Here is a 24,953-nt window from a genome sequence, read left to right on the forward strand (position 1 = left end):
TATCCAGGACTTGTCTAGCATAGTCTTTTATTGAATGAACAATGCATAGTCCTTTCATAAGGGCTGCTTCCAGACAACTTGTTTATCAAGCATTCATTCTGATTTGTTTGTTAGATGGCATTGCATTAAAGCAAGTGATATCCCACATTTCCAGTGCCTTTTCTAGTCACTTTCCTTACTGCAAAAATTTCTATCTTTTGGGGAAGCGGGTTTCTTGCGCAAGACCTCCCAATCAATTATAACTGATGTGATTGAATCCCACCCCAAAATAGCAACAGTCTGGAAGCACCCAAGGATAAGAATAGAAATCTCATCCAGCTCTGTGTTTCTGTATGATTCTATATAGCAATTATGAAGTTAAAAAACCCCACAAATAATTTGTCTCTGCTAATCTACAGGGCTCTGTGGTTCATTCAACAACAAAGCAGAGGATGATTTTATGTCCAGCCAGAATATCCTGGAGGTGACATCTGAGTCATTTGCAAGCTCCTGGGAAATGATGACATGTCCGAAACCTAAGCATCCTTCATGTACCAGCATAGAAAAAGGTAATCATTGTAGGAATTTGGCTCTGTCTAAATTAGTATGCTTGTTATAGGGCTGCACTGACATGTCAGAATGTTAACTGGAGCATGGCGCAGGTTGCATATCACCCCCTGTGCTTTATCAACTTCACTGGCTCCCAATTTGTTTCTGGGCCCAATTCAAAGTGCTGGTTTTGACCTAAATGGCCCATATGTACCTGCCCGGGATTTAAGATCATCTGCCTCTGGTCTCCTCTGTGTGCCTGGAATGAAAGATGTTAGACAGACAGGCACGCGAGAAAGAGCCTTTTCAGCTGTGGCCCCCAAGCTTTGGAATACCCTACCCCAAGACACCCGCTCTGCTCCCTCCCTGATGGTTTTCCAGAGACTTTTGAAAACCATCTTGTTCCAGAGAGCCTTTGGGAGGGACTGATGGGAGAGCATGAGACTGTTTTGACATTTTTTATTTTACCTTTTTAGTCCCTTTAGTACCACTCCCCTATATATATATATATATATATATATATATATATATATATATATATTGTATTTTATATATTTTAATTGTATTTTATGTATTTTAATTTAATGTCTTTGTGTTCTTTATTGTGTACAATTTTATTATGTATGTGTGCAATTTTATTGTATGCTGCCATAAGTGCCCTATTATATGGTAGAAGGATGGGATAGAAATATTTTAAATAAATAAATAATAAGTGGTATTGATCTGTTCACAACAGGTTAGGAAGATATTATTTTATAGAGGCTGTTTCTAGCAGAACCTCTTGTTTCCTATTGCCAAAGGGGATCATACTTTCATAATAACAATAACACAATAATAATAATAACCTGATTCAGCCCTGTAACATGCAACATTATACTAAAGAAGAATGCTTGTGCACCTGCAGATAGATAACCCAGGAAGAAATTATTTTTAGTTCAGGGGAGTGGCATCCAGAAGGAGTTGGATCCTGCCACTTCTCATTCTAAATCTTAAAAATCCTGTGTTTGTATTCAGCATCCAGATCAGTGATAGCTGAAAAATTAATAACCAACTGATCTTTGCACAGCTAAAAGTTCTGTCCTGAGATTATGAAAACTCAGTTTGGTGCCAAGTAGGAATGAGAAGAAATTTGATAGTTAGTATTTAAAGCCAAATCTATCAAATTCGCATTTGCAGAAACAAGCTTTCCAACCAATCAGTTTTTACAAAAATGAATATATTAGGGGAAAGTGTGCATAAAACAAATATATTAGTGAAAATAACATACAAAATGCATTACATTAGGAGAAATTGCTTGCAAAAAACTGTATATGAGTCAAAACTGCATTCAAAAATGTGTCCATTAGGACAAGATTGTGGTCACAGCACTAAAATGCTGGAGAAGTTTCATGAGGATTTTTTTTTTTAAAAAATGCAAATTTCTGCAGAAATGTGGAGAACTGAATGTAAGATTGGAAAAATGAGAAATGGATTCAAAATAGACAGATCTTTCCATTCCTAGTGCCAAACTGAGATTAAGGTTTGCCCACACCAGAATTGACTGTGTGTTTGCCACTGTTTGCATTCCTATTTTGTTTGTGTAGTCCACATGACATTACCCTCAAACAGCACTAATTTCCAAGTTTTTTTCCTGTAAATTTGGGTTGACCTGATACAGGGATAATCCAATAAACTGGGGGAAATTGGGCTCCAGACCACTCCAACTAGGATCACAGATTGTTTGTTTCAGTCTTTTGGGGTAGGGAGATTCAGTCATTACTTTCTGCATTACCTTTCCATGCCCACTAGGCTTTCATTTCTTTCCCATCATGCCCATCATGCTCATAACTACCAGCACACTTCTTGTTTACAGTAAACCAACAACTCAACTTATCGTTGCATGTGAACGCAGCCATTACCTTATCTCATAGTTTGTCTTTAATAATTATAATCGACCTTGTAAACAACCTCAACTTAAATGTTCCCAATATGTGGGCACCTTAGGAAGATGAACACCTCTCTCCCTCAGCATCATAGTTTTCCTTGTGACCTATACCCTTTGAGTATGAGGTAGCTCTGCTGCATAGGATAAGTGCTAAAGCTAGACTGGGATCCCGTGGCTGGCATGAGGGGACAAGTTGCTGCCTTGAGTTTACATGCTGCATATTCACAAGCACTGGAATACTGTAAGAGTCCAATAAGCTTCTCCTAGAATTTGGATATTAGTTTCTACTTACAGCAACAATAGTTAAAAGGCTCCCTCTTTAAATTCTACTATCCCCAGCTATTAACAATACATTCATTTGAAGGTCTGCCAGGCAAAACCAAAATGGTTAGTTATTATTTAATTTTTTGCAAAAGAACCCCTCCTTCCCCCCCCCCCAGTTATATTAGCTTCCATTTCTCATGATTCCCTCCCGACCAACCTTCCCTCGGCTGTCCCTCCACCTCAAGTCATTTGCATGTGTTAAGTTGTTATCTTTAAAGTTCCATATGAAACAATTTACAACAGTTACTGCTTACACATATAATTTGCCATTACACTGTTTTTGCAGTGTTTTTTTTTTTAAAGACCTTATGCTGTGTGATTGTGTGAAACAACCACTGCTAATTGTCGACATCATCTTACTGAGTTATAAGTCAGTTTTCTTTAGAATAAATATCTTAAAATGCATAATGTAATATTATATCTATGTCCAGTGGGAAATGCTGATTTTACTTGCATTTGGGATATGGTGTATTGTAAAACTTAATTAATTCCAAATAGCTTCATAATCCAAAACCCAGTACAACATTGCTGTTCTCTATTTTGGTGTTATTGTTTTTAGTTTATATTAAAAATTATAAGACACTTTTCTGCCCCCAAAGGGCCCTCAAAGTGGAATTATTGTTCCAAAATCCCCATCCTAAACAACGAAGTTGTGGAGTAGGGGTGGCACCTAGTGACTGCTAAGGCATATGACATCCATCATAGGAAACAATACTTTAAAGATACCTAATTTCCAGGGATTATTGTGATCTATTTCCCCCACCACCATCTCCAAGCTGCGAGCCAAACCCAGGAACACAGGGGCGGGGGGTCTTTTTTCAGACCAAAGGCCACATTACTTCTGGGCAACCTTCTGGGGGACAAATGCCAATTGTGGTCACATTAAGTGGCCGAAAGTGGGCAGAGCATTAAATGTGAATTTTATCTTTGTACAGAAGGCTAGTTTCTTCACACTCACACATCCCTCTCTGTCCTTCAGCCAGGAAAGCAAGAAGCATGATCAGAGCTGAAGGACATATTCTAGCCAGGCAAAAACATTCAAGGAGGGTCACAGCAGTGCTGATGAGTCGTGTGGCCTGGGAGGGAGTGTGGCCTAGAGAGAATCCTAAAATTCTTAAATTTATTACTAATTTAATACATTTGTTACTAATTTCAGAGAGATATGCAAAAGAAAACTGTGCAGTACTGAATGATCCCAATGGAATATTTGCTTCTGGCCATTCCACTGTAGACCACAAAACTTACTATGAGGTATGGAAATATTCGTTGTAACTACGTGTTAAGAGAGACAGAGTTCAATTATGCCCTCAAAACACAATTTCTTATGGCTTCAAGGACAATGAAAAATACACAGAGCTCCCCCATCTACAAGGGATGTTCCAATTATTTCATTGCAGAGATTGTCTGTTTTACTCTTACAGATGGTCTAGAGTAACTCTTGAGTTGGTTCTGAGTAGGGATGTAAGAAGGCATCATTTTCCATTCCACCCTGTAGGCATCATATGCAGCGCTGTTTCCATTCTGCTACAGTTCGACTTCTACCTAAAACGGTGTTATTCGTCTCGCTGTCCAATATGGTGAAATGATGTAATTAATTGTGTAAATTACATAGATTACATTGTCATTACATTATTCTTTTTCATCCTGTCTAATTCCAATTTCTAGTTTGAGGCTTAATTTGAAATTTGCTTTTAAGGCAAGACAAAGCTTTCATTGTTCAATGAATGTAAAAGTGGTTGTCTTAACCTTTCTATCTTGCACTACCAACATTCACACCAGGGATGGAGAAGAAGTTTGTTCATGCCCCATTTTTAAGCCAACTGGCCAAATTTGCTCCTGCTGGGCTACTAATACATGCATTGGAACATAATTATCCTTTGAGTGTTATACTACTTTGAATGTTATTACACAATTCTCAGCTCAAAAAACATACCAAATTGCTTTAAAATATGTATTTTCTTTATTATTTGATTTATTATTTTAGGGTAAAATACATTTATAATTGTGTACGTTGAGATAAAATACACATTAAAATATGTATTTTGTGATAAAATGTGCATTGAGATACATATTTATATACAAACTTTGCATGGATTTTTTAAAACAACAGAAATTAACAGAGAAATGGGGCAGAACTGACTTATGAATGAAACAAGTGAAATGGACATAGACCAAAAATAGACTGATCTGTACATCCCTAATTCACACATGTGCGAGAGGAGCTATGTGACATCTATGTCTTTTACCAAGAACTACAGTCAAGTATTACAATTTGAGTAATTTGGTTATTAACTTGTTGGATATGAGTTTCTAATCCACCAATGTACTTTCTGAGTCTCACCAGAGCATTTATAATAGTGACAAAACAACACATGGGGTATTCAATGAAAGGCTTAGACTTTTGTCTGTCTGTCTTGCAGAGATGTCTGATATCAACATGTGTATGTGAAAAAGTCAAGGATTGCTTATGCACAGCACTGGGAAACTATGTCAAAGCATGCACTAAACATGGAATATACATTACTGGTTGGAGAAAGGGTATTTGTGGTAAGATAAGAGATTGCTGTCTAAGTTTACAGAAATTATCTGCTCCTGTGATTGGGTTATTGGGACTGTATCTTGAAGACACCAGCCGCCCTATATCATGAACAAGGTTCTACATTCTTTATGAGTTCATTAGAGAGAAAGGAGTGTGTACATATCATGCAAAATGTTGCGAAGCAGGGCCAGTGCCAGAGGGCAGACAGGTTGGGCCCTGGCCAAGAACCCCTGAAGGGCCCCTTCATAGCGTGGGAGGGCGGCACTCCTATTACGTGTTGTGTGGCAGCATTGGGTCCTGCAACCCGACCCTGCCACGGGTCACAGGGAGAGAGCTCCCAGGCACACCCCCAATACAGACAGCACGGACTTCAATAAGCACGCTACATGCCCCACCTACCTCTCCCATCAGTATGAATACCGTGTTCACCGTGTGCGCATGCCTGCTGTCACCCAACTGGGCAGCAGGGGCTTCCCTAAGTAGCTGATGCCCCCAACACCATCTTGGTAGATGGCAGGCATGTGCCCTACACATGCACAGCATTCACACAACATGAGAGGTAGGTGGGGCCACAAGTATAGGGGAGGTGTTGCACTATAGCACCCTGGGCCCAGGGCAGGCTGGTGCCCAAGGGCTCAGTCATCCCTGGGGCTGGCCCTGTCACCAAGTTCTAGGCCTACTTAATACATCTATAACATATTCTGCCTGGTTGATCTGGGAGCTTGGATAGGACCAATTAGCCTTGAACACTTGGCTGACACAAGGGAAGAGCTGCAAATTGCTGCTTTCTGCAACAGCAATGAAAAGTGGGACTCTTGTTGCTGAACCAGACTGACACAGACTGCAAGTCATAGAACTTAGGGTCAGTTCACATAATCCTTCTACATATAACACCCAAGGGGGTTATCTACAGTGAGAGCCAGCATGGTGTAGTGGTTAGACTAGGACCTGGGAGACCAGGGTTCAAATCCTGACTCAGTCATGATGTTTGCTGTGTCACCTTGGTCCAGCCTAGCCTACCTCACAGATTTGTTGTGAGGATACAATGGAAAGGGAGGAGAACCTTGGAGGAAAGGTGGTATATAAATGAAACGAACAAACAATACTACAGTTAACGGAGGTATCAGATAAAAAGAAGAGCAGATGTTATCTCATGCCTAATTTTTTTTAAGAAAATATCTTTGCAGAATTACATTTCAGAAGTGCAAAGTAAGAGGTCTCCCACTATTGCTATTGTTTTCTCTCTTTTTTAAAAAAACAGGGGAAGATTGTGAAGAGGGCAAAGTCTTCCAGTACAGTGTAAAAGCCTGCAACACCTCTTGCCGTTCCTTTTCGGAGAGAGATTTGAGCTGTGATGTGATAGACATTCCTGTAGATGGATGCGTCTGTCCTGAGGGCCGGTATTTAAACAGCAAAGGAATGTGTGTGGAACGAGAAATGTGCGATTGTTACATCAATAATGAGGTGGTGGTGACAGGTCAAAATATCCACCTGGATAATTATATGTGGTATGTATATATATTCAAACGTTTGTTTTACTTTGGAGAGGAAAACATGTTGCTACTTCTACACATTGGTTAACTAATATATTCATTCCTAGATAAATTTGGATAACTGCTTTGTTATGGTCTGGACACATGCCACTTAGGCTGGGTAAATGTTGCGGCCCTACAAAGCCCAGCAGAGGATTTTATCAAAAACAAAAGAAAACAAGAGGTCAAATCCAGTGGAAATCTGTTGCACTAGCGCAGCAGATGTCCACTTGCACAATGGGATTTCCCCCTCCTCTTCCCTGCAGCCCTTCATGCACCCTCAAAATCTGCTTCAGCAGGTTGGAAGACCCCCCAGACCAGATTTTGAGGGTGACTGGGAAGAGGAGGAAAAGTTCTGTTGTGTGAAAGGAACTCTGTGTGCGCAGCATTGGAAGCACTGAACATAGTTGGGTTGGGAAGCATGGTTGTGATTTGTGTGTGTGTCTAAATTCGGCAAAGAAAACTGCTTTGTTTGAAATGCAAGTGCTTGAGGTTCATAGTTCTTAAGAGCAGTCTATTCAGATATTGTGGTAAACCGTGGTTTCCTGTTACACTTGTAGTGTATAATGCTATTGGTTTGCTTTAATCATATATGGAGTGGTTTCCCCTTTTTATTGTACTGTCATATCACTGACAATGGCTTCTGGCTAAGCAACAAATATTTGGATTTAGTTTCCTGTTACGAGGATGTGTCATGGTGGGCTCATGCATTCTGTCCTCAGTGTGTAGGAGGAAAAGATTGAAAGTTCCCACTTTCACTTTTGAATAAACCACAGTTTCCTATTATGTCCAAACTCAGGAAGTTTCTTACAATAATTCAGTTAAAACAAATTAAGATCAAGCTGTGGGGAGAGGCAGGTAGGGTATGAGTCTATGGTTCGCCACAACATGTTTGACTAATGGGGAACTTTAGGACACTTTCCAGTCCAAATGGACTGCTCAAAGGGACATGCAAAGAGACGTTCTTGCTAAAAAGGATACATTTGTAAACAATAGGCAAAGAATAAAATCAGCAAGAGGAAAGCTTTTATCAAATTTAGGATGAAAAGCATAAAGGGAGGGGCCAAGCTTGGAACACCATTGTTCATTTGGCAGTTCCAAAGGGATGGCACCACACCTAGAAAAGTCTTAGTACAGACTCTTACAGAAGACATCAGGGTAAAAGGTGGAATGATCAGTGGGACTTCTTAAGGAGAAAGTGCTTCCTAGCCAATATTAGAATGCTTTTTGAAGAAGGCATCTTCTCTTTCTCTCTCTCTCAATATATTTTACAGTGCTTGTAGAAAAGGTCAGGTACTTTGCCATAATCCTTCTGACTTCAAACCTGGTAAGTATTTATGTACCAGAGAATTACACTGTATTAAAATAATCATTATCAAATTGGTGCCAAGAGAGGGATGGGATCCTAAGACAGATGGTGCCTCTCTCCATCAGCCATGACCTGATAGAGACTGAATGCCCCTTGCAGCAGACCTTCACATACATGCATAGGATTTGTACAGGCAAATGAACCCTTACGTCTATTTACAATACAGTTTGAGCTGCTACTTCGTCCTCATGCTTCCCTGTCACTGGGGTCAAGAGAGATCCTTCTTTATAAGAGATCCTTCTCAATGCCTTTTCTCACACCAATGTAGATTAACCTAATCCACAGATCCTTGTGCACAGGAGTAGGCTCAAGGCTCATGACAGTGTAGAAAGATCTCTGCAAATTCACCTGTGGAACAGAAGATTGCTATTCAGTTGAAGAACTCCAGAATGTACCATTACATTTAGAAAGAGGGTGTAAATTTAATAACTTTAAGAAATACTGGTCTGGTTCATGCATAGCTAGGGATGTAAGAAAGCATTTATGTTTGTCCTGTCCCATGTTCATGACATGCAGCCCCTTTTCCATTCCACTGCAGTTCAGCTTCTGCAAAAAAATACATTATTCATCTTGCTGTCTGCTGGGGCAGAATTTTACATAATCAATTACATTGTTATTATGTTATTCTGCACCACTCATTCAATGCAAATGCCATTCATTTCACAGCTAAGGAAATGCTATCCCAATGGGTAAAGGTCATCAATTGCCTGTCATTTGCGACTGAAAACAACAAAAACCAATAGTATTCACTGGATTGATTTCCATTCCAGACATGAACAAATAAGTGAACATTGGCCATTTCTGTCAGAATTCTCCAACATCCCTACACATATACACTAGCCTCAGGGTTCTTATGCTCCCCTCTTGCAACATGACTGCAAGGAGACTGGAAGTTTTCACTTTTCACTTCTGTTTTCAACTAAACATGATTTTCTTGTTATGGCCAGACTTGGATACACTGTGGTTAGTTTTAACTATTATTTGGAGACAAGCCAACTTCCAACTGTAGGTTTATGATCGTTGCTTGTTTCTCTAAACCGTAGTTAACATTAACAGGAGTACTTGGCTTGGATGAAAAGAGTAAGTGTGATTCGTTGGGAAGTGAAAGTTTCCGATCTTTTACTTGCAGGAAGAGAAGAAGAGAAAGGGACAGCGTAAGACCAAGATTTGCCAAGGTTTAAATTATGCTTTCGTGTTATGCCTGAACTCAGACATATTTGGATTATCATATCTTGTTATAATAAGCTGTTATATATACAACCCTTTTGCCCTTCACAGTGCACCTTGATAATCTAGGAAGTTTTTAATTGACTGTAGTTTCCCATTTCTAAACCAGGAAAATATGGTTAGCAATTTAGGAACAAACCAGTATCTTAAACCATAGTTGGAAGTTGGTTTAAGATCCTGGATTGTCCTGAAGCTGGTAGCCATCATTTCCCAGTTTGGTCACAACAGGAAACTATGGTTAAAAGATACTTTCCTGAGTAACTGCGATGCACTACAAAAGGAAGAACAAAGGGGATATGTGCACAGGCAAAAAGCTCGTGTTAACTTGACATATTAAGCCGAAGGATGATTGTCTGAAGCAGATCACTGTGTTAAAGAGAGCACTTAAGGAAAAACGAAGCACATGCCTTCACAATAATATAATTGGACATTGCTTTCTTCTTCAGTAACCTGTACAGGCGGAGCTGAATTTATCACTTGTTCTGACCCAAAAGCAAAGAGAAGAGTTGATAAAACATGCAGTGCTCTGAACATGCCTCACTTTTCTGTAAGTTGAATCCTCAGAGAACAGTCTGAAAGCCTATTATGCCTCTGCATTGTTTAAGCAAAGCAGGCCTCTGCATGGCCAGTGACACGATGGGAAGCTGCCTGGGACCATTATGATTTACCTCTTTGAAAATCCCAAAGGATGGTCAGGATATCAGCCTAATCAATAAATGGCAGATATCTGTGACTGCAGGAACAATGTATATTTCTCCTTCATGGCAAAACTCCTTGCAGGCCGGATGTCGAATTCTGATAGACATGGCTGACAGGAAACTGCAGGACCAGCACAAGCTGTGCTGGATCTCTCGGATATTTCTGGCCAAGTATAATGAGCTACTATCTGGGTGGACTCTTAGATCTTAACTAATTATAATGCAACAAACGGTAGGGGAGGGACCATTGGTCAGGAGTAGAATGCATACTTTGCATATAGAAAGTTCAATCCCTGGCCTCTCTCCTACTGGGAGGAAGGGCAGGATATAGATAGATAGATAGATAGATAGATAGATAGATAGATAGATAGATAGATAGATAGATAGATAGATAGATAGATAGATAGATAGATAGATAGATAGATAGATAGATAGATAGATAGATAGATAGATAGATAGATAGATAGATAGATAGATAGATAGATAGATAGATAGATAGATAGATAGATAGTGCAGCAGGTAATATGCAAGACGTCTGCCTAAGACTCTGGAGACATAGAAGGCATACAGTAGACTCAACCTTGCTCTCTGAATATGTGTATTTTATATACAGATGGACTTGCCCTGCAGGCGTGGATGCTATTGTCCTTTGGGCAGGGTTCGAAACTCTGACGGAGAGTGCATCCTACCATCTCATTGCCCATGTTCTTACAGTGGTCGGAAATATAATCAAGGAAGCTCAATCCAAGTTGATTGCAACACCTGGTAATCTTGCCCTTGGAAACCGTTTTAATTTGAAGACTTTATTGAAGCATGTGCTGACTGAGCTGAGAAAAGGCTTCCCACAAATGTTACAGAGTTTTACATATAGTACTGTGTTTGTCCCATGTTTTGCTACATGCCTTTTATTGTGTTGTTTCAAGGATTTCTCTGCTACCTTTTAAAGTATTTCCCACTGCAGCATGTTGTCACTGTAAAAACCTTTTTAAAAAGACATCTGTATCTAAAATATTAAAACTAAAGGAGCAGAATAAAGCACCTTAGACCAACAATCCTAACAACAATCCTCTTACACAATGAGCAAAATCAGTTTAACATCCAGCTTACCCTCTTTAACAGTGAGGGAGCCAAATGCATCTCTTGGAAGAGGAATTTCCACAAGTACAGGGCCACCACTGAAAAGGCCCTGTCTCTTGGGCTTGCCAGTCTAAATGATCCTGCTGGCCAGCCTGGGAGTTGAGCTTCTGTAGTACAACTTAGCACCTGACCTGGGCAAGTTTGCACGGGTGTAAGCAGTCCTGGCCCCAAACCTTTTAGGGTTTTAAAGGTGAATGCTAACATTTTAAATAGGTCTCAGAAACAAAATAGGCAACCAGTGCAGTTGCAGCCACATTTTGAACTAGCTGAAGTTTCTGAACCTTCTTTAAAGGGAACCCCACAGAGAATAATCTAGTCTGATTGTAGTCTTTGCACTCAAGTTCCTATCTCATATGTGACATCCTTGCCAGTTGATGACTCCATCCCTGCCAAATATAGAAGTATCTATTTTGTTTCAATTTAAATACATAACCTTTCCTTACTTTTCCTCTTTATTCCTTATCAATTTCTTTCTGTTTGTTGCCTTGATCCCTTTTTCTTTCTTAGCTGGGTTTGCTATGCTAACAATGATCTCTGCGGGTTCATTTTTTATTTGTATGTATTTGATGGCTTATTTCTTTGTTACGTTTCTACTTGCATTTTTGTTACCAGTGTTTGTATTTTTCTATGGTATCAATCAAATCCACATCTAAAAAGCTTAACGTGAGATTTCTCCCAAGATGATGGTTGAAAAGAAAGGGCCACTAATCATTTTTTTTAAAAAAACCCTCATGAGCAAACACGCATGAATTGGGCAAAGATAGAGCTGGATGGGACCAACATTTGTGTGGTCCAGATCTCTGCCCAGATTTGAGACCACTATGAATAGTGTTGCTCTGTAGCATACTATGGTGCTTGGAAGTTCCCCTTGCCTCTGGCTTTGGGTTTGTTCTAGCCTATGAGCTTGGGAGCAGGCAACAATACAGGAGGGGAAGCAGGAGTGTGGGCGTGACTTTATGCATAAGACAGGCTAATAGACCTTCCCGCTCCTGTTGAGGCATGCCCCAAACTCCCACCACCTTTACCACCCTTACCACCTGTGCTGCAGGTTGTCTATCTATGTTCTAAATAGCTATACAGGAGATGAGCTTAGCCATGGGCATCTTGTCCCATCTCTACACAAAGGTAAAAATGTTTCATGTTGTGTGTGTGTAGTGGTGATATTTTTTTTTTAAATGCACTGATTTTTAAATGCCTTTTTTGACTTAAACTGGAGTTTTGAGAGTGTCTATGCCTATAATCAGTAGTGATCAATATGTGAGTGGATTGCTTAATATCACTATAGAAGGTGCACCTTTGACCAGTGTAGACTGATTTTAAGATTTTAATAAACCATTCTTATTTATCTCAGCACATGTACACAAGGATCTTGGACGTGTACAGAAAACAAATGTCAGAGTTCTTGCCATATCTATGGAGATGGTCAAGTCCAAACCTTTGATGGGAAGTGGTACAGCTATGATGGTCTTTGTCAATATGTCCTTGCTGAGGTGAGTACATTATGGACACTCCTCCAAGTTGCGCATTTGTTATTTGTTGCTTTCCCTACCAAAAGTTGTACTGATTTGTAGTCACAATAGAGTTGCCTACTTGATCAACATACTATGTAGGTGAAGCCCCCTTTGATATTTGCTGACTGTTTCAATACATAAATGTGTACCTATGCATAACTTGCAGGACTATTGTGGTAAAGAAGATGGATTATTTAGAATCCTAACAGAGAGTGTCCCGTGCTGTGATAATGGAGTTACATGCTCAAGGAAAATCACAGTGATTCTAGAGGTAGGATTTCTTACTCATGCATCCTTCCCTTTTTTTACTGATGTTCACAGACTAGGGCCACTACTTATGTAGCCAAAATAGTACCATCCACACAGAAGAGAGAGGTGTCTCCAGGCTTGGAGAAACCCCAAAGTTTGTAGAAGTGCAAAGAACATTTTTGCAATGATGACTGAGAGTGCTCAGTGGCCACGGGTTGTTGACTGTTGTGGTGAAAACAGAAAACTGTATAGAAGTAGGGATAGAATGGAGTATCCCAGTGGAGGGCTTAGCTGACATACTGGAACAGAGAACAGCAAAACCTCACACTGCAACGGTTTGTTGCAGCTCCCATTTATTCAATTATTTGCATGCAAATATCAGTATAAACAGCATAATGTGTGTGTTTTTTCTAATGTTTCAGAATGGCACCCTTGTTCTAGAAGATGGAAAATACATGTTTATTAAAGATGCTGGAAGTACTCAATGTGAAACAGACAAGCAACAGTACACTGTACACACAGTTGGACTGTATTTGATAATCAAATATATACAGGGAATAACCCTATTTTGGGACAAAAATACAAGAGTTTCTATTATAATGGAGCCAAACTGGACAGTAAGCACAATGTAGACAGATTTTTATTTTTTAAAAATCATTATGATTATGCAATTTATTCTGTCTTTTATGAGTAGGTGCTTGGTATTTTCACATTTTCCATGAGCTTCTTCTCAACCCAAAGTGAGCATAAAGTCTTCCAATTTCCCTTCATTTGCTTATTTCAAACATTATATTTCCTTAATATATATTTAAAATACTAGCATGGCAGAAAAATAGCCTTGAGGCATTGTGTACATGAATCTATGGATACTGGGGTGCAGGGGCAATAGAGTTGTTCGTGATAAAGACGTTCATTACTCACAGATTCTGAGCAAAAGTCCTCATTTGAGTACCTACACCCTGATCAGAATATGTATTATATAACCCCCTTGTAAAGTTTTCTCTTATAATGAGAGACCTCAAAAGTTACTTCGGGGTCTGGCTGGTGGATTCTTAGCTTTAAAGGAAGACAGGGAGCCTTCTCATCGCAGATTCCTATTTTCTGCCTCTTTTCACTTTAATCCTCAACTGTTCACAAAGTTTCTTGTCCAGGCTTCCTCCCCTTTGTATATTTCTACTTTCTTCTGCTTTCTCCTCTTTCTTACTGATCTTTCTCTCTGATCTTTTTATCTTCTCTGAGCAAGATTCCCTCCTTCCTTCTCTTATACTTGTGTTCCTTTTGTCAGATCTGCAATGCTACAGCATTCTGAGCCAACACAATTGGCTCTGTGACTCCCTCTGGCTACCTTTTATGAAGCCTTGAAGGATGCTGGGGTGTCCCTCTTGACTTGCCATCCCCACAGCATTTCTCTTCTGGCCTGCCTGTGCTTACCAACAGGTGAACAGCAAGAGGGAGACCAAGGCAACCTGCAGCCGCCAGCTTCATATGCAACTCAGTCCCAGGCTATGGTCTGAAGGCACATGTGGCCAGCTCCCTGCTGAAGCTAAGCAGGGTCAGGTCTGGTTAGTGCCTGGATGGGAGACCGCCTGGGCACCATATGTAAGCTGCCTTGGGTTTCAGTCATGAAAAAAAAAAGGTGGGGTAGAAATGTAATAAATACATAAATAATAATAAATAAACTCTCTCACACATGCCTGCATGATAATCTCCTTCACTCTTACCAGAGTGGTTTCAAAACTGCTTGACGCTTTGAAGGGGAGGGGTAAGCAGCAGGAGGTTTTGCATCTAATCAACCCATCCATGCCTGAAGAGTGCTACTACTTTAGCACACTGCTCCCTGTCATAGTAACTTTTCCCCTACCCCACCCCCAGTATCAGTTCTGCAAGAAGTCACCTGTATGAAAGTTGTGGCTGCACCAGCTAATCATGCGGTTCAGGGTTAAAAGAGTCCTTTAATGTCAAGCTGGTCATTTAAACACTATTTTTTTTTAAAAAAAAAACTTACTTAAAGATTAAAAATAGTAAATTGTTTTTGAAATAACAGATTGTGCTCACTCATATCCCTCACAATGATAATGCAAGCAGAACATTGGTGAAGTACTTGAACTTCTTATATTATTTTCATTAGTATTAGTAATTAGATGCACATCTTCACCCTGGCCTTTTGACACCTGAGACATTTATTTTTAAGGACCCACTCTATTTTGTGATTTTGGTTGTTTTTAATTGTTTTAAACACTGTATTTTAAAGTAGTTGTAACCCACCCTGGGATCTCTGGATGAAGGGCGGGCAATAAATGCTAATGCTAATGCTAATGCTAATGCTAATAATAATAATAATAATAACATACCATCAGCATATGTAAAAGTGACATATAGCCTGGATTCTTATTTATAGCCCAGGAGCAGATCAGGAGGGAGTATTTCCCTCTCAGGTCTACACTAAGAGCCCATCCCCCAAGAAACCAATTGGTGTGGCCGATTGGGTCCAGACACAGGATGGGTCCAGGCTGCAACATGGCCAAGAATAGATGATACCTCACTGTATCTTTCTGTTTGAAATACAGAGACAAGTATGTGGCCTGTGTGGAAATCACAATGGAAATCTTCAAGATGAACTTACTACTAGACAAGGTTTGCTAGCAGCTGGACCAGTGGAGTTTGGCAATAGTTGGAAGACTAGCTCTGCATGCTCAGACACAATAGATGAGTCTTTTCCATGCGATGCAAACACATACTGTAAAGATTGGGCCTTGAGAAAATGTGAAATAATTAGAGATTATCGGTTCAGAGCCTGCCACAGCCGGGTAAGTCTTTTGAAAGAAGGCTTGTTCAACACATTTATGCATAAAGTTCCTCATAAGACTTTGGGCAGATTCAGACACTAGAACAGTAAGGCCCTATATCTGTTTTTAAATTGCTTTTTTAAAAATGTGCTTTTAAATTTGAATATTTGTTTTTAATGCTTTTAATTGTTGTAAATCGCCCAGAGAGCTTTGGCATTGGGGCAGTATACAAATGCAATAAATAAATAAATAAATAAGTGGTGGGGTACCAGCAAGTATGCAAGCATGCCATATGCAGACCATGTCACATGGGAGACAGGTATATGTATATACAAACGTACACATCATATTTTTTGCAACGGGGAAGGATCATGGATATCAGATAAAATGGCATATATGGTTGTATACGTGAATGCCTACTCACAAATGAATTTTGTCATATGGTGGCAAGTGGACACATTCCCAAGGTGCAAGCCAATTCCATGCTATGCATCCGACCTTGTCGCCAGGCTAATTATCTCAGCTAGCCCACAGACATGCAGCCTAACAGTAATGGCAGTTCATATTCTCCTTAGGTTGACCCCACTCCATATCACAAGTCTTGCATTGAGGAAGCGTGCGCATGCACCATGGAAGGGAAGTATCTTGGATTCTGTACTGCTGTAGCAATGTATGCAGAAGCATGCTCAGCAGTTGGCATTTGTATACACTGGCGTACTCCAGAACTTTGCCGTAAGTGTAACATACGATGCTATACTAATTCACATAAGCTGATTCAGGTAAGCCTTTGAGACAAGGGTGACAAACCTATGGCTGTCCAAGTGTTGTTGTACTACATTTCCCATCAACCCTTACAACTGGCCATGCTAGATGGGGCTTATGGGAGCTGCATACATCTGGAGGGCCACAGGTTTTCCATCCTTGCTCTATATAATCTCTGCTTCTTTTAAAACAGGGGTGGGGAACCTGTGGCCTGTGGGCTAATTCTGGCCTGCCAGGGGTTCAAATCTGTCGCCCAAAGCTGTTTTCCCGAAACCATGCCAAACACCTGTCATCATATATGACATCAGGTGTGAGGCAGGTGGAGATGTGGCTGCCAATGCACAATCAGGAACCTTTAAAATGTGCTCCCAATTGGGCACTGGCAAGCAAAATCAGACTTCAGCTGATGAGCTGCAGCTGGGCCAGTAGAGTTTGGCAATAGCTAGAAGGCTAGCTTTGCATGCTCAGACACGATAGCTGAGACACAATAGCGGAGTTTTTTCCATATGATGCAAATGCATACTGTAAAGATTGGGCCTTGAGAAAATGTGAAATAATTAGGGACTATCGGTTCAGAACCTGCATGTGGTGTTTTGGGACCCACTTTGGAACTTCAAAGTGCTCAAGTAACTGATGTCATTGTGATGTCAAGTGATTCACAAGTGGGCAGCCCCACTCACCTCTCAAATTTGGTCTGTGAGGATAGATCCTGATAAGGATCTGGCACACAAAGCCAAAAAGCTTCTCCACCCCTGTCTTAAAACATTTAAAATCAAAGAGATCTTTTTGTTATAGGTTCAGTATCTGTATAAAGCCTATTTTGTACATTGTGATTCTTTTAATAAACAGAATATCTTGTCCCCTCAACAAAATTGCAGTACAAATTAGAACTAACAGTTCCGCAGAGATTAAAGCTAAAAAGATCACATTGTGAAGTTAAAGCTGAGTACTTTTTAACCAGCTTCTATAGTTCTACCCTTAACGTTGCCTTTCCAGGTAGGTAATAATGCTTATCTCTGTGCTGTAAAAACATTTCACACTAATTACTGTAGCTGAAGCTACTGCTGAAGGTGCAACAGCAAACAGGACTTTTATTTGGCCATAGGTGGTGTGCGTATATACGATATTAAATTAACAAAGACTTTCAGCCAAAAAACTGGTGCGAAGCTCTGACTGTATCATGAGGAGTAGAGGAATTTATATACAAAAACAATTATGTGACTGTTGAATAAAAATGGCTGCTCTGGCATAACCCACAAGTGTAAGGAAGCCCAGCCCACCAGCCTATATAACTGAAAGGTCTATTAAACATTCTATCATAACACCATTTCTCAAAGACACAGTAAAGGTTATACAGTTAAGCTGTAAAACTATAGGTTCTGAAATGGACTCCTGTCATGGATTCACCTTTCAGCTGTCTTCTGTGATTACTACAATGTACCTGGGGAGTGTAGCTGGCATTATGAGCCCTGTGGGACAGTGACAGCCAAAACATGTAAGGATCATGTGATTGGCAGGACTCTTCCGTCCGTCTTGGAAGGTAAGACAAAGTTGATTTCAACTGCCTAACAGGGGGACTCAAAGTTTCCATTTAAATCCATCAAAGAAGGGGTTCACAGTATTTTTAACAGACTTTGATGTATTCTCAAACCCTCGTTTGCTGAGGTAATGAAAACCCAGGGGCAGGAAGCTTTTGTAGGGACAATCAGTAGGCAAGAAAGGTGTGCTTGATGCCTGTTGATTCTTTCTTACAAAAGATCACCTCTCCAGCCATTTTCCTACCAAGGTTTATTTTTGGCTTGGAGGAAAAACGGTTAAAAACAGCTATGGGAGTCTTTCTTGGGGAGAATTGGACTGGGTTTGCCATGTTTGCCTCCCAATGTGTAGTTCCACCTCATGTAGAATTTATGTGTGGTGGAGAGGTAAGAGCTAGCCTGCTTTTCCTGCACAAGGTAGTGGGGTTTCAACTGGTGCCTTACTGAAATAATTGGCAATATTTAAGTACATATACATATCAGTCATTTAAGTACATCCCCAGTGTTGTTGAAAGCAGGGAATATGGGTTGTGTGTATGGATGACTAAAGTGTTATGCCCAGTGACATTTTTCTCACTGCTTATTAGGGATGCTGAACTCAGCTTTCCATGTTCTTGAAATGTAGGTTGTTATGCAAAGTGTCCTGATAATGCACCCTACCTGGATGAAAACATAATGAAATGTGTCCGTTTGTCAGACTGTACTTGCTTCCACAATGACATAATTCTTGCTGGACAAATCATTTATGATAACTGTGGAAGAATATGGTAAGATCTTTTTTAGTCCCTCACAACCGCTTTCCTTTTATTTAAAGTATTTTAAGTATTCCTTTTATTTAAAGTATTTTAAGGTGGCCAAACAGGGACATTTTTGTAATATAGAAGAGCTGATGCTTTTTTCCTTAAATGCCATCAGTGAACCAAAATCAGTTAACATGGGCAGGTGTTGGGAGGGACATAGATTAATAAAAATGTTAGTAAGCTTTGGGGCTTTCTTATAAAGCTGAACTGTGGATTATAACAAGTGGTAGCTTTGCCTAGCAGAAAGCACTTCTGCTCATGCAAAGTGGGGCATCTAGTTTTTGCTGATTTCCCCCTACCCACTGCATCCCCCTAGCCCCTAAAAAACTGCTCCTGAGGGTTGGGGGACCCTCTGGAACAGAATGGAATATGGTGCCGAGAGCTGTAATAGACAGGGCATACATTTTTTGTCAGTCTCCCCTGTCTTGCACAAACATTAAGAACTTTCCATTAGGGCAGAGCAAGGAACCTCCAGCCCATGGGAGAGTCATGGCAAGTGGGGCTTCCACATCTAGCTCATACCTTCTCCCCACCAACTCCACCAAGTGGGTCTGAAAAAAACTTCCTATTGGAGTCAATAGTAGGTTTTTTCAAGCCTATTAGTGGCTGGGAGGGCGCTGGGGGGGATCGTAGCTGGAGAGAGAAGGGTTAACCACCTGTTCCTTTATGCCCTGCAACCCCCTGCCAAAAATGTCACCGCACACCCCAATTAGTCTGGAAAGGGACTTCTTACTGGCTCCAGTAGAAGGCTTTTTTCAAGCCTAGTTGCTGAGCAAGGGGAACAACCTTCATGGTGTGTGTGGTATGTGTACTGCATATGTGTTTGTATGAACAATCTCCTCTCAGAGATCTGGCAGGCACCCATAGAAATGTTCACCCAGGCATTTTGTGGACTGGTGATTGCTGGCCCACTTGCTCTTCATTTACTGTGCTTGGGATGTGGTTTTTTCTGTATATCATGATTTCTTTTAACATTGTTTTCAACATGCTGTACAATTAATTAATTAATACAAAAAAGTTTTAATTGGCTTAGTTTCAAAATCCAATATATAATACAACTATTGCAATAATAAAACTGTTAAAACAAGGTGATCAAATCATAAAACAAATCCTTTCATCATCACCCCAACATAGACTCAACCACGAAACAAATAGCTCAAAAGTCACACAAGCATGTCACTTTTTAAATATTTTTTCCTTTTTTTTTTTACAATAATTTTTATTCAAATTTCCATAAAACAAACAAAACAAAATCATAAAACATTCAAAGACAAAAAACAAAACAAAAAATGATTAAACAAAAAAATAAAATGTTGACTTCCCATTTGTCGCAGATCAAATCAGTTATAGGTCTACAATATATAACAATCCTGTCTCTTAAATTATATTATAAAATCACTTTCCTCCAGTAGTTATCTTAATTAATCATCAAATCTCATAAACATTACTTTATTCTTTCCACAAAAAGTCAAAGAGAGGTTTCAATTCTTTAAGAAATATATCTATCAATTTTTCTCCAAATAAACATGTCGATTAATCCATCTCGTTAATAATAATAATAATCTTATTGTCATAACCATAGTCCAAATAAACATATCGATTAATCCATCTCATCAAATCTGTTAAGTCCAATAATTTCAATAGCCATTATTCCATTATCCATATTAATTCCATCTTCCATCTTCAGTAGTCCTGTTAAGTCCAGTAATTTCAGTGTCCAATCTTCCATTATCAGTATTCCATAATAATCTTGCTGTCATAGCCATAGTCATATAATAAGAGTCTGATGGGAATTTCCTCTATCCCAAATATTTTCTTGCCATCAATTCTGAATAAGTTGCTGAAATATTGTTGTAAAGTCATATCTCTGTTCTTCTTTTTTACAAAATGCACTGGCTCATCTCTTGAGAGTTTTTCCATTGTCACATGGCTGCAGTTAATTCCATAGATTTTCTCTATATCAAGCTCCATCACGTCATTCCAGTCCAGAAGATTATCCAAGCCATTGATAACTTTATCTCTAATATCTTCATTAATTTCTTCAGAGATAACGTTAAATTCCAAACAGTAGATTTTATTTCTAATATCCATAAACTCCAGATCTTTTTCCAATTCCACATTTGTTCCAATCTCCAGGGCTTGTATCTTCCCTTTATTTTTTCTTTTCTCATCTCTGATCTCATTCTCCTCTCTCACAGGATCCCCTATTTCTTTAAGCTCCTGCGTCATTTTGCTCAGTTCAATTTTCAGCTCCTTACTGCCCTGTCGCAGGGTTTGTTTCATTATCTCAATCTCATCCATTATTTTCTGAAACATAATTACTTCCAGATTCTCAGCCACTTTCTTGATTGCCATTTTTAAAACCACAAAAACAAAACAAAACAAAAATAAAGAAGAACCACTTCTTATTTCAGCAACAATTGGGTTAATATTCCAGGCTTGATGACATCACAGTATAAACAGAGCAGCCTGCCTTATCTCTCTATGTTCAAGAATACAAAACAAATTTAGTTCCCAGCATCAAAACAGTTAGTGGCGTCATGAAGAAGCAGATTCGTCAAAATAAAATAGACCAAAAAGAGAATAGTCCCAGACAATATAATGTTCCAAAGTTCATATTTTTTATTTTTTTCTCCTCGGAATAGAAATCCCTCTTCTGTTTATATCTTTAGAATGCACTTCCAGGACAGCTTTTTGCAATAGAAACAAAGATAAGCTGTTAATTTCGTGAATAACAGAGAAGAGTTATAGCTCACCCAGAAGTTCTTTAAAGCTGATTCATTTGACAAATCTCTTTTTGCTGCAACAATTTAAACCAAGTAAAAAAAAGAAAGAAGGGTGCTTGCCTGTTAGTCCGTTTTCTCTTTGAAGAAAAGATAAACGTATCGCATTAATCAGATAGAGCTTGTTCGGAAGTCCGTCCAGCATTGCTGGCTGGACCTTTTCTCATAAATTAATGAAATCCAGTCCTCCCAACAAAAACAGGCTTTTGAGGTTGATCTCTACGTTTCTCCCTGCCCGGGAGAAATTTCATCAGTCAAAAAAAAAAAATGTTCTGATTGATTTATATCTGAATAAGCTTCTTGTGAGGCGGGAGCCCGTCTCAAAAGCAGGCACAAGCGAAGTCACCCTTCCCAGAAGTCACTTTTTAAATATTTTTTCCAGCAAAAGCTATAATAATCAGCATCTATGCCAGCATGGGGAGCAAAAGTATGTAGGAAGAATGTATTATGCAATATTGTAAACATTTTTGTTGCACCTACTGGCACACCCTGGTACTTTTTCAAGTAGTAGAGTAGCCCTTTGGGCTTTCCAAGTTTAAACTAACCGGAAGGTTTATTTACCCATTTCTTAATTCCTTATGTTTCTCTTTGATTTTAGATTTTTGGCCTTTTTGGTTTAACCTCAAAGTTAATAAGAGTCATTTTAATAAAAGTGGCAGAGTGATGGTCAATCCCACCCTCTCTGCCTATCCCTCTGACTGTTAGTGGTTAATAGGAATAAATAACTAAAAGCTAACAATTTTGGTCAATAAAAAAAAGTTGACAATTTGCCTTCTCTTTCTCCTGCCCCAATCTCCACATTTTGGATGGACAAAAGTATGCAACTACTCTAAAAAATGGAATGTTTTTCCAGCACAAAATAAATAGCTCTTACTTACTTCGATGTGCAAAAACTATGCTTACCTTTGGAAAAAATCTCAGTATTTTTAGCTAGTGAATGTGTCTTTATTGGCAACATTCTTTGTGTAGTACTTTGAGAACCTGATTTTTTTAATGTGAATCTTTTTTATTTTGAATATAGTGTCTGCAAAGCTGGGGAGTTGGTTTGCTCTGGTGAGTATCATAAACTGACACGTCACTTTATATCAGATGTAATGAAACTTTTATAACTGCTGTTGTTAAGAACTCTTTTTGTTCCTTTCCTGCTTCGTAAAGAGACTCCAGGTAGTGTCTGAGATAACAGGTGGCAAGAAACTAAAAGCTTAAGGGTGCAATCCAACTCGTATTTATGCTGAGCTGAGGGGAGTTGGATATGGTGGCTGAGCTGGCCAGGTCCTGGCTCAGCCGGGCTCTGGCAGACTCCACTGGCAGAAGCTCCTTACCCCGACTCAGTTGTGGCACAGCTGATACCCTGCCCAGTGGAAGAGCTGCTGGTGGAAGCTGGCAGAAGGCCCGAAAAGGGACATTCTGGGGATGCGTCAGAGGAGGGGCCGAGGGGGGGTGCCTTATGCAACATCCAACTCCTGTTCAAACAGCTCCTGTGGGTCCCAATCTTGGCCAAAGTTACACTGAGAAAAAGGTCGGTCTAAGAAAAATTACAGTGGAAGTCTATGGAGAGTGCTTACTTTGCATAGGGGTAGTCGGGAGAGCAGGGTTTTAATTTCTGGTGCTTGCACACAGCTCCCAGCTGAGCTTGTGTTCAGCTGGCGCAGAGGCTCCTGAAAAGCAGTTGGATGCTACTGACCTTCCCTCTGGCTCCTCCTCTGCCGGCACCCCTTCCCATGAGTTGGATTGCTCTATAAGTCATTGAAGGAGTCTGATCTCAGTTATTCCTTTAAGGCCTTATGGCAGGGGTAGCCATCATGGTGTTATTAGACAATGACTCCCACCATCCCAGACCATTGGCCATGCTGGCTGAGGGTGATGAGAGTTGGAGCCCAACAACATCTGGAGGGCACCATGTTGGCCACTTCTGACTTGTAGCATGACCTGTAGTCACTGTTTCTTGGCAACAATGTGTAATGGATTATATTAATTATATTGTGATGGATTTTTCAGAATATACAACTTGTTTTGGTTTTATATTGATGTGATTTATAAATATTTTCTTATAATTTTGATGATCATAATTATGATCACATCTGATATGGGATTGTTTTATTCCTTGTCATATCGTTGCTCCTTTTCCCTCATGTTCATTTTCACTCTAATTTTTTTCCTTTTCCGTTCCTACCAAATTTATTTGTCTTTCTTTGTTTAAATCATTGATGCATTGATGCATAGCTTATATGGTGTTTTCTCGTTTCATCCAGATTTTCCAGGCATTCCAAGAATGGGTGTGGTACCAAGCCTGAAAAAGACGACTGCAAAAACAGCAACCAAAGGTGTCACTGAAGGTAGAAGAGGCAGCACTCCTGGCTGGAATACCAGAAGAACCACTGAACATGTACAAGTTGGCAAGTCAACTGAAGCCGCAGAGAGAATCACTACAGAAAGTGTTGGAAATGCCAAGCGCTACAGCAAAGTCCCTCGTACCATCTCAGGTATCACCAGTAGCGCAAGACCCACGGGACGTGCAGGAGCTAAAAGCTCAGCTAAAGTCACGGAGAGCATCACTACAGAAACAGTTAGATACTCCAAGCCGGGAGGCCTTCCAAGAACCAGCAGAGGCATCACCAGGTTTGCAACGGTCATCGGAAGAGTCACGGAACATATAAGCGTTGGACGCTCAACTGAAGGCATGGAGAGTGTCCCTGGATATACCAACCAACATACTGAAGGCCCACATGGAACCATTTCAGGCACAGAGATGGTAGAAAGCCATAGGGAGCCTGCCACAGAAGGCTACAGTACTAGCCTTGCTGTGAGTGCAAGTAGCGCAACCAGGCCTGGCAATATTGGAATTACAACCAGAAGTATTGGAGGAGTTGTCACTGGCTACACCGAGGGGGTCCAAGAAGGTTTGTCTACAGCTCCTAAAACCTCTATTGGAAGATCTGGAGGTATAGCATCTGCCACGTCTCCCTCTTTTTATACTGAACTGTTTTATCTTGCTCTTGCCTTTAACATACGGAACTGATTTTAGTAATCTGAATTGGCTTTACTATAACTTGAGCCATTTTATTGTATGCTACGGTTTTCGTTCTTAAGCTGTTTTGAGTTTGTTTTAAAAAGAAAAGCAAGATATACCATTTTAAATAAATATGCCTTCTCTTCAAATCATGTGGAGGAGGGATCAAGAGGGGAGGCTCATTTTATGAATACAGAGTTTCGGCAGGCTCATGTAGTAAAAGGTCATGTAGTAAAAGG

At 39.9% G+C, this 24,953-nt stretch overlaps 1 protein-coding gene across 1 annotated transcript in view; it reads left to right on the plus strand.

Annotated features, from left to right (window-relative positions):
- The window catches only part of MUC19 (mucin 19, oligomeric), a 58,515-nt gene that overhangs the window by 18,069 nt on the left and 15,493 nt on the right, over positions 1-24,953 (plus strand). The window contains exons 14-29 of the mRNA XM_061582765.1: positions 399-548; positions 3,933-4,027; positions 5,197-5,323; positions 6,577-6,823; positions 8,122-8,174; positions 9,890-9,990; positions 10,755-10,906; positions 12,630-12,768; positions 12,956-13,060; positions 13,461-13,655; positions 15,606-15,845; positions 16,400-16,556; positions 18,001-18,126; positions 18,747-18,888; positions 22,726-22,757; positions 23,957-24,646. Coding sequence (XP_061438749.1) covers positions 399-548; positions 3,933-4,027; positions 5,197-5,323; positions 6,577-6,823; positions 8,122-8,174; positions 9,890-9,990; positions 10,755-10,906; positions 12,630-12,768; positions 12,956-13,060; positions 13,461-13,655; positions 15,606-15,845; positions 16,400-16,556; positions 18,001-18,126; positions 18,747-18,888; positions 22,726-22,757; positions 23,957-24,646 — 2,751 coding nt within the window. The remainder of the gene's footprint in view (positions 1-398; positions 549-3,932; positions 4,028-5,196; positions 5,324-6,576; positions 6,824-8,121; positions 8,175-9,889; positions 9,991-10,754; positions 10,907-12,629; positions 12,769-12,955; positions 13,061-13,460; positions 13,656-15,605; positions 15,846-16,399; positions 16,557-18,000; positions 18,127-18,746; positions 18,889-22,725; positions 22,758-23,956; positions 24,647-24,953) is intronic.

Source organism: Rhineura floridana, chromosome 8 (genome assembly GCF_030035675.1).
Source record: "Rhineura floridana isolate rRhiFlo1 chromosome 8, rRhiFlo1.hap2, whole genome shotgun sequence".
NCBI lineage: Eukaryota > Metazoa > Chordata > Lepidosauria > Squamata > Rhineuridae > Rhineura > Rhineura floridana.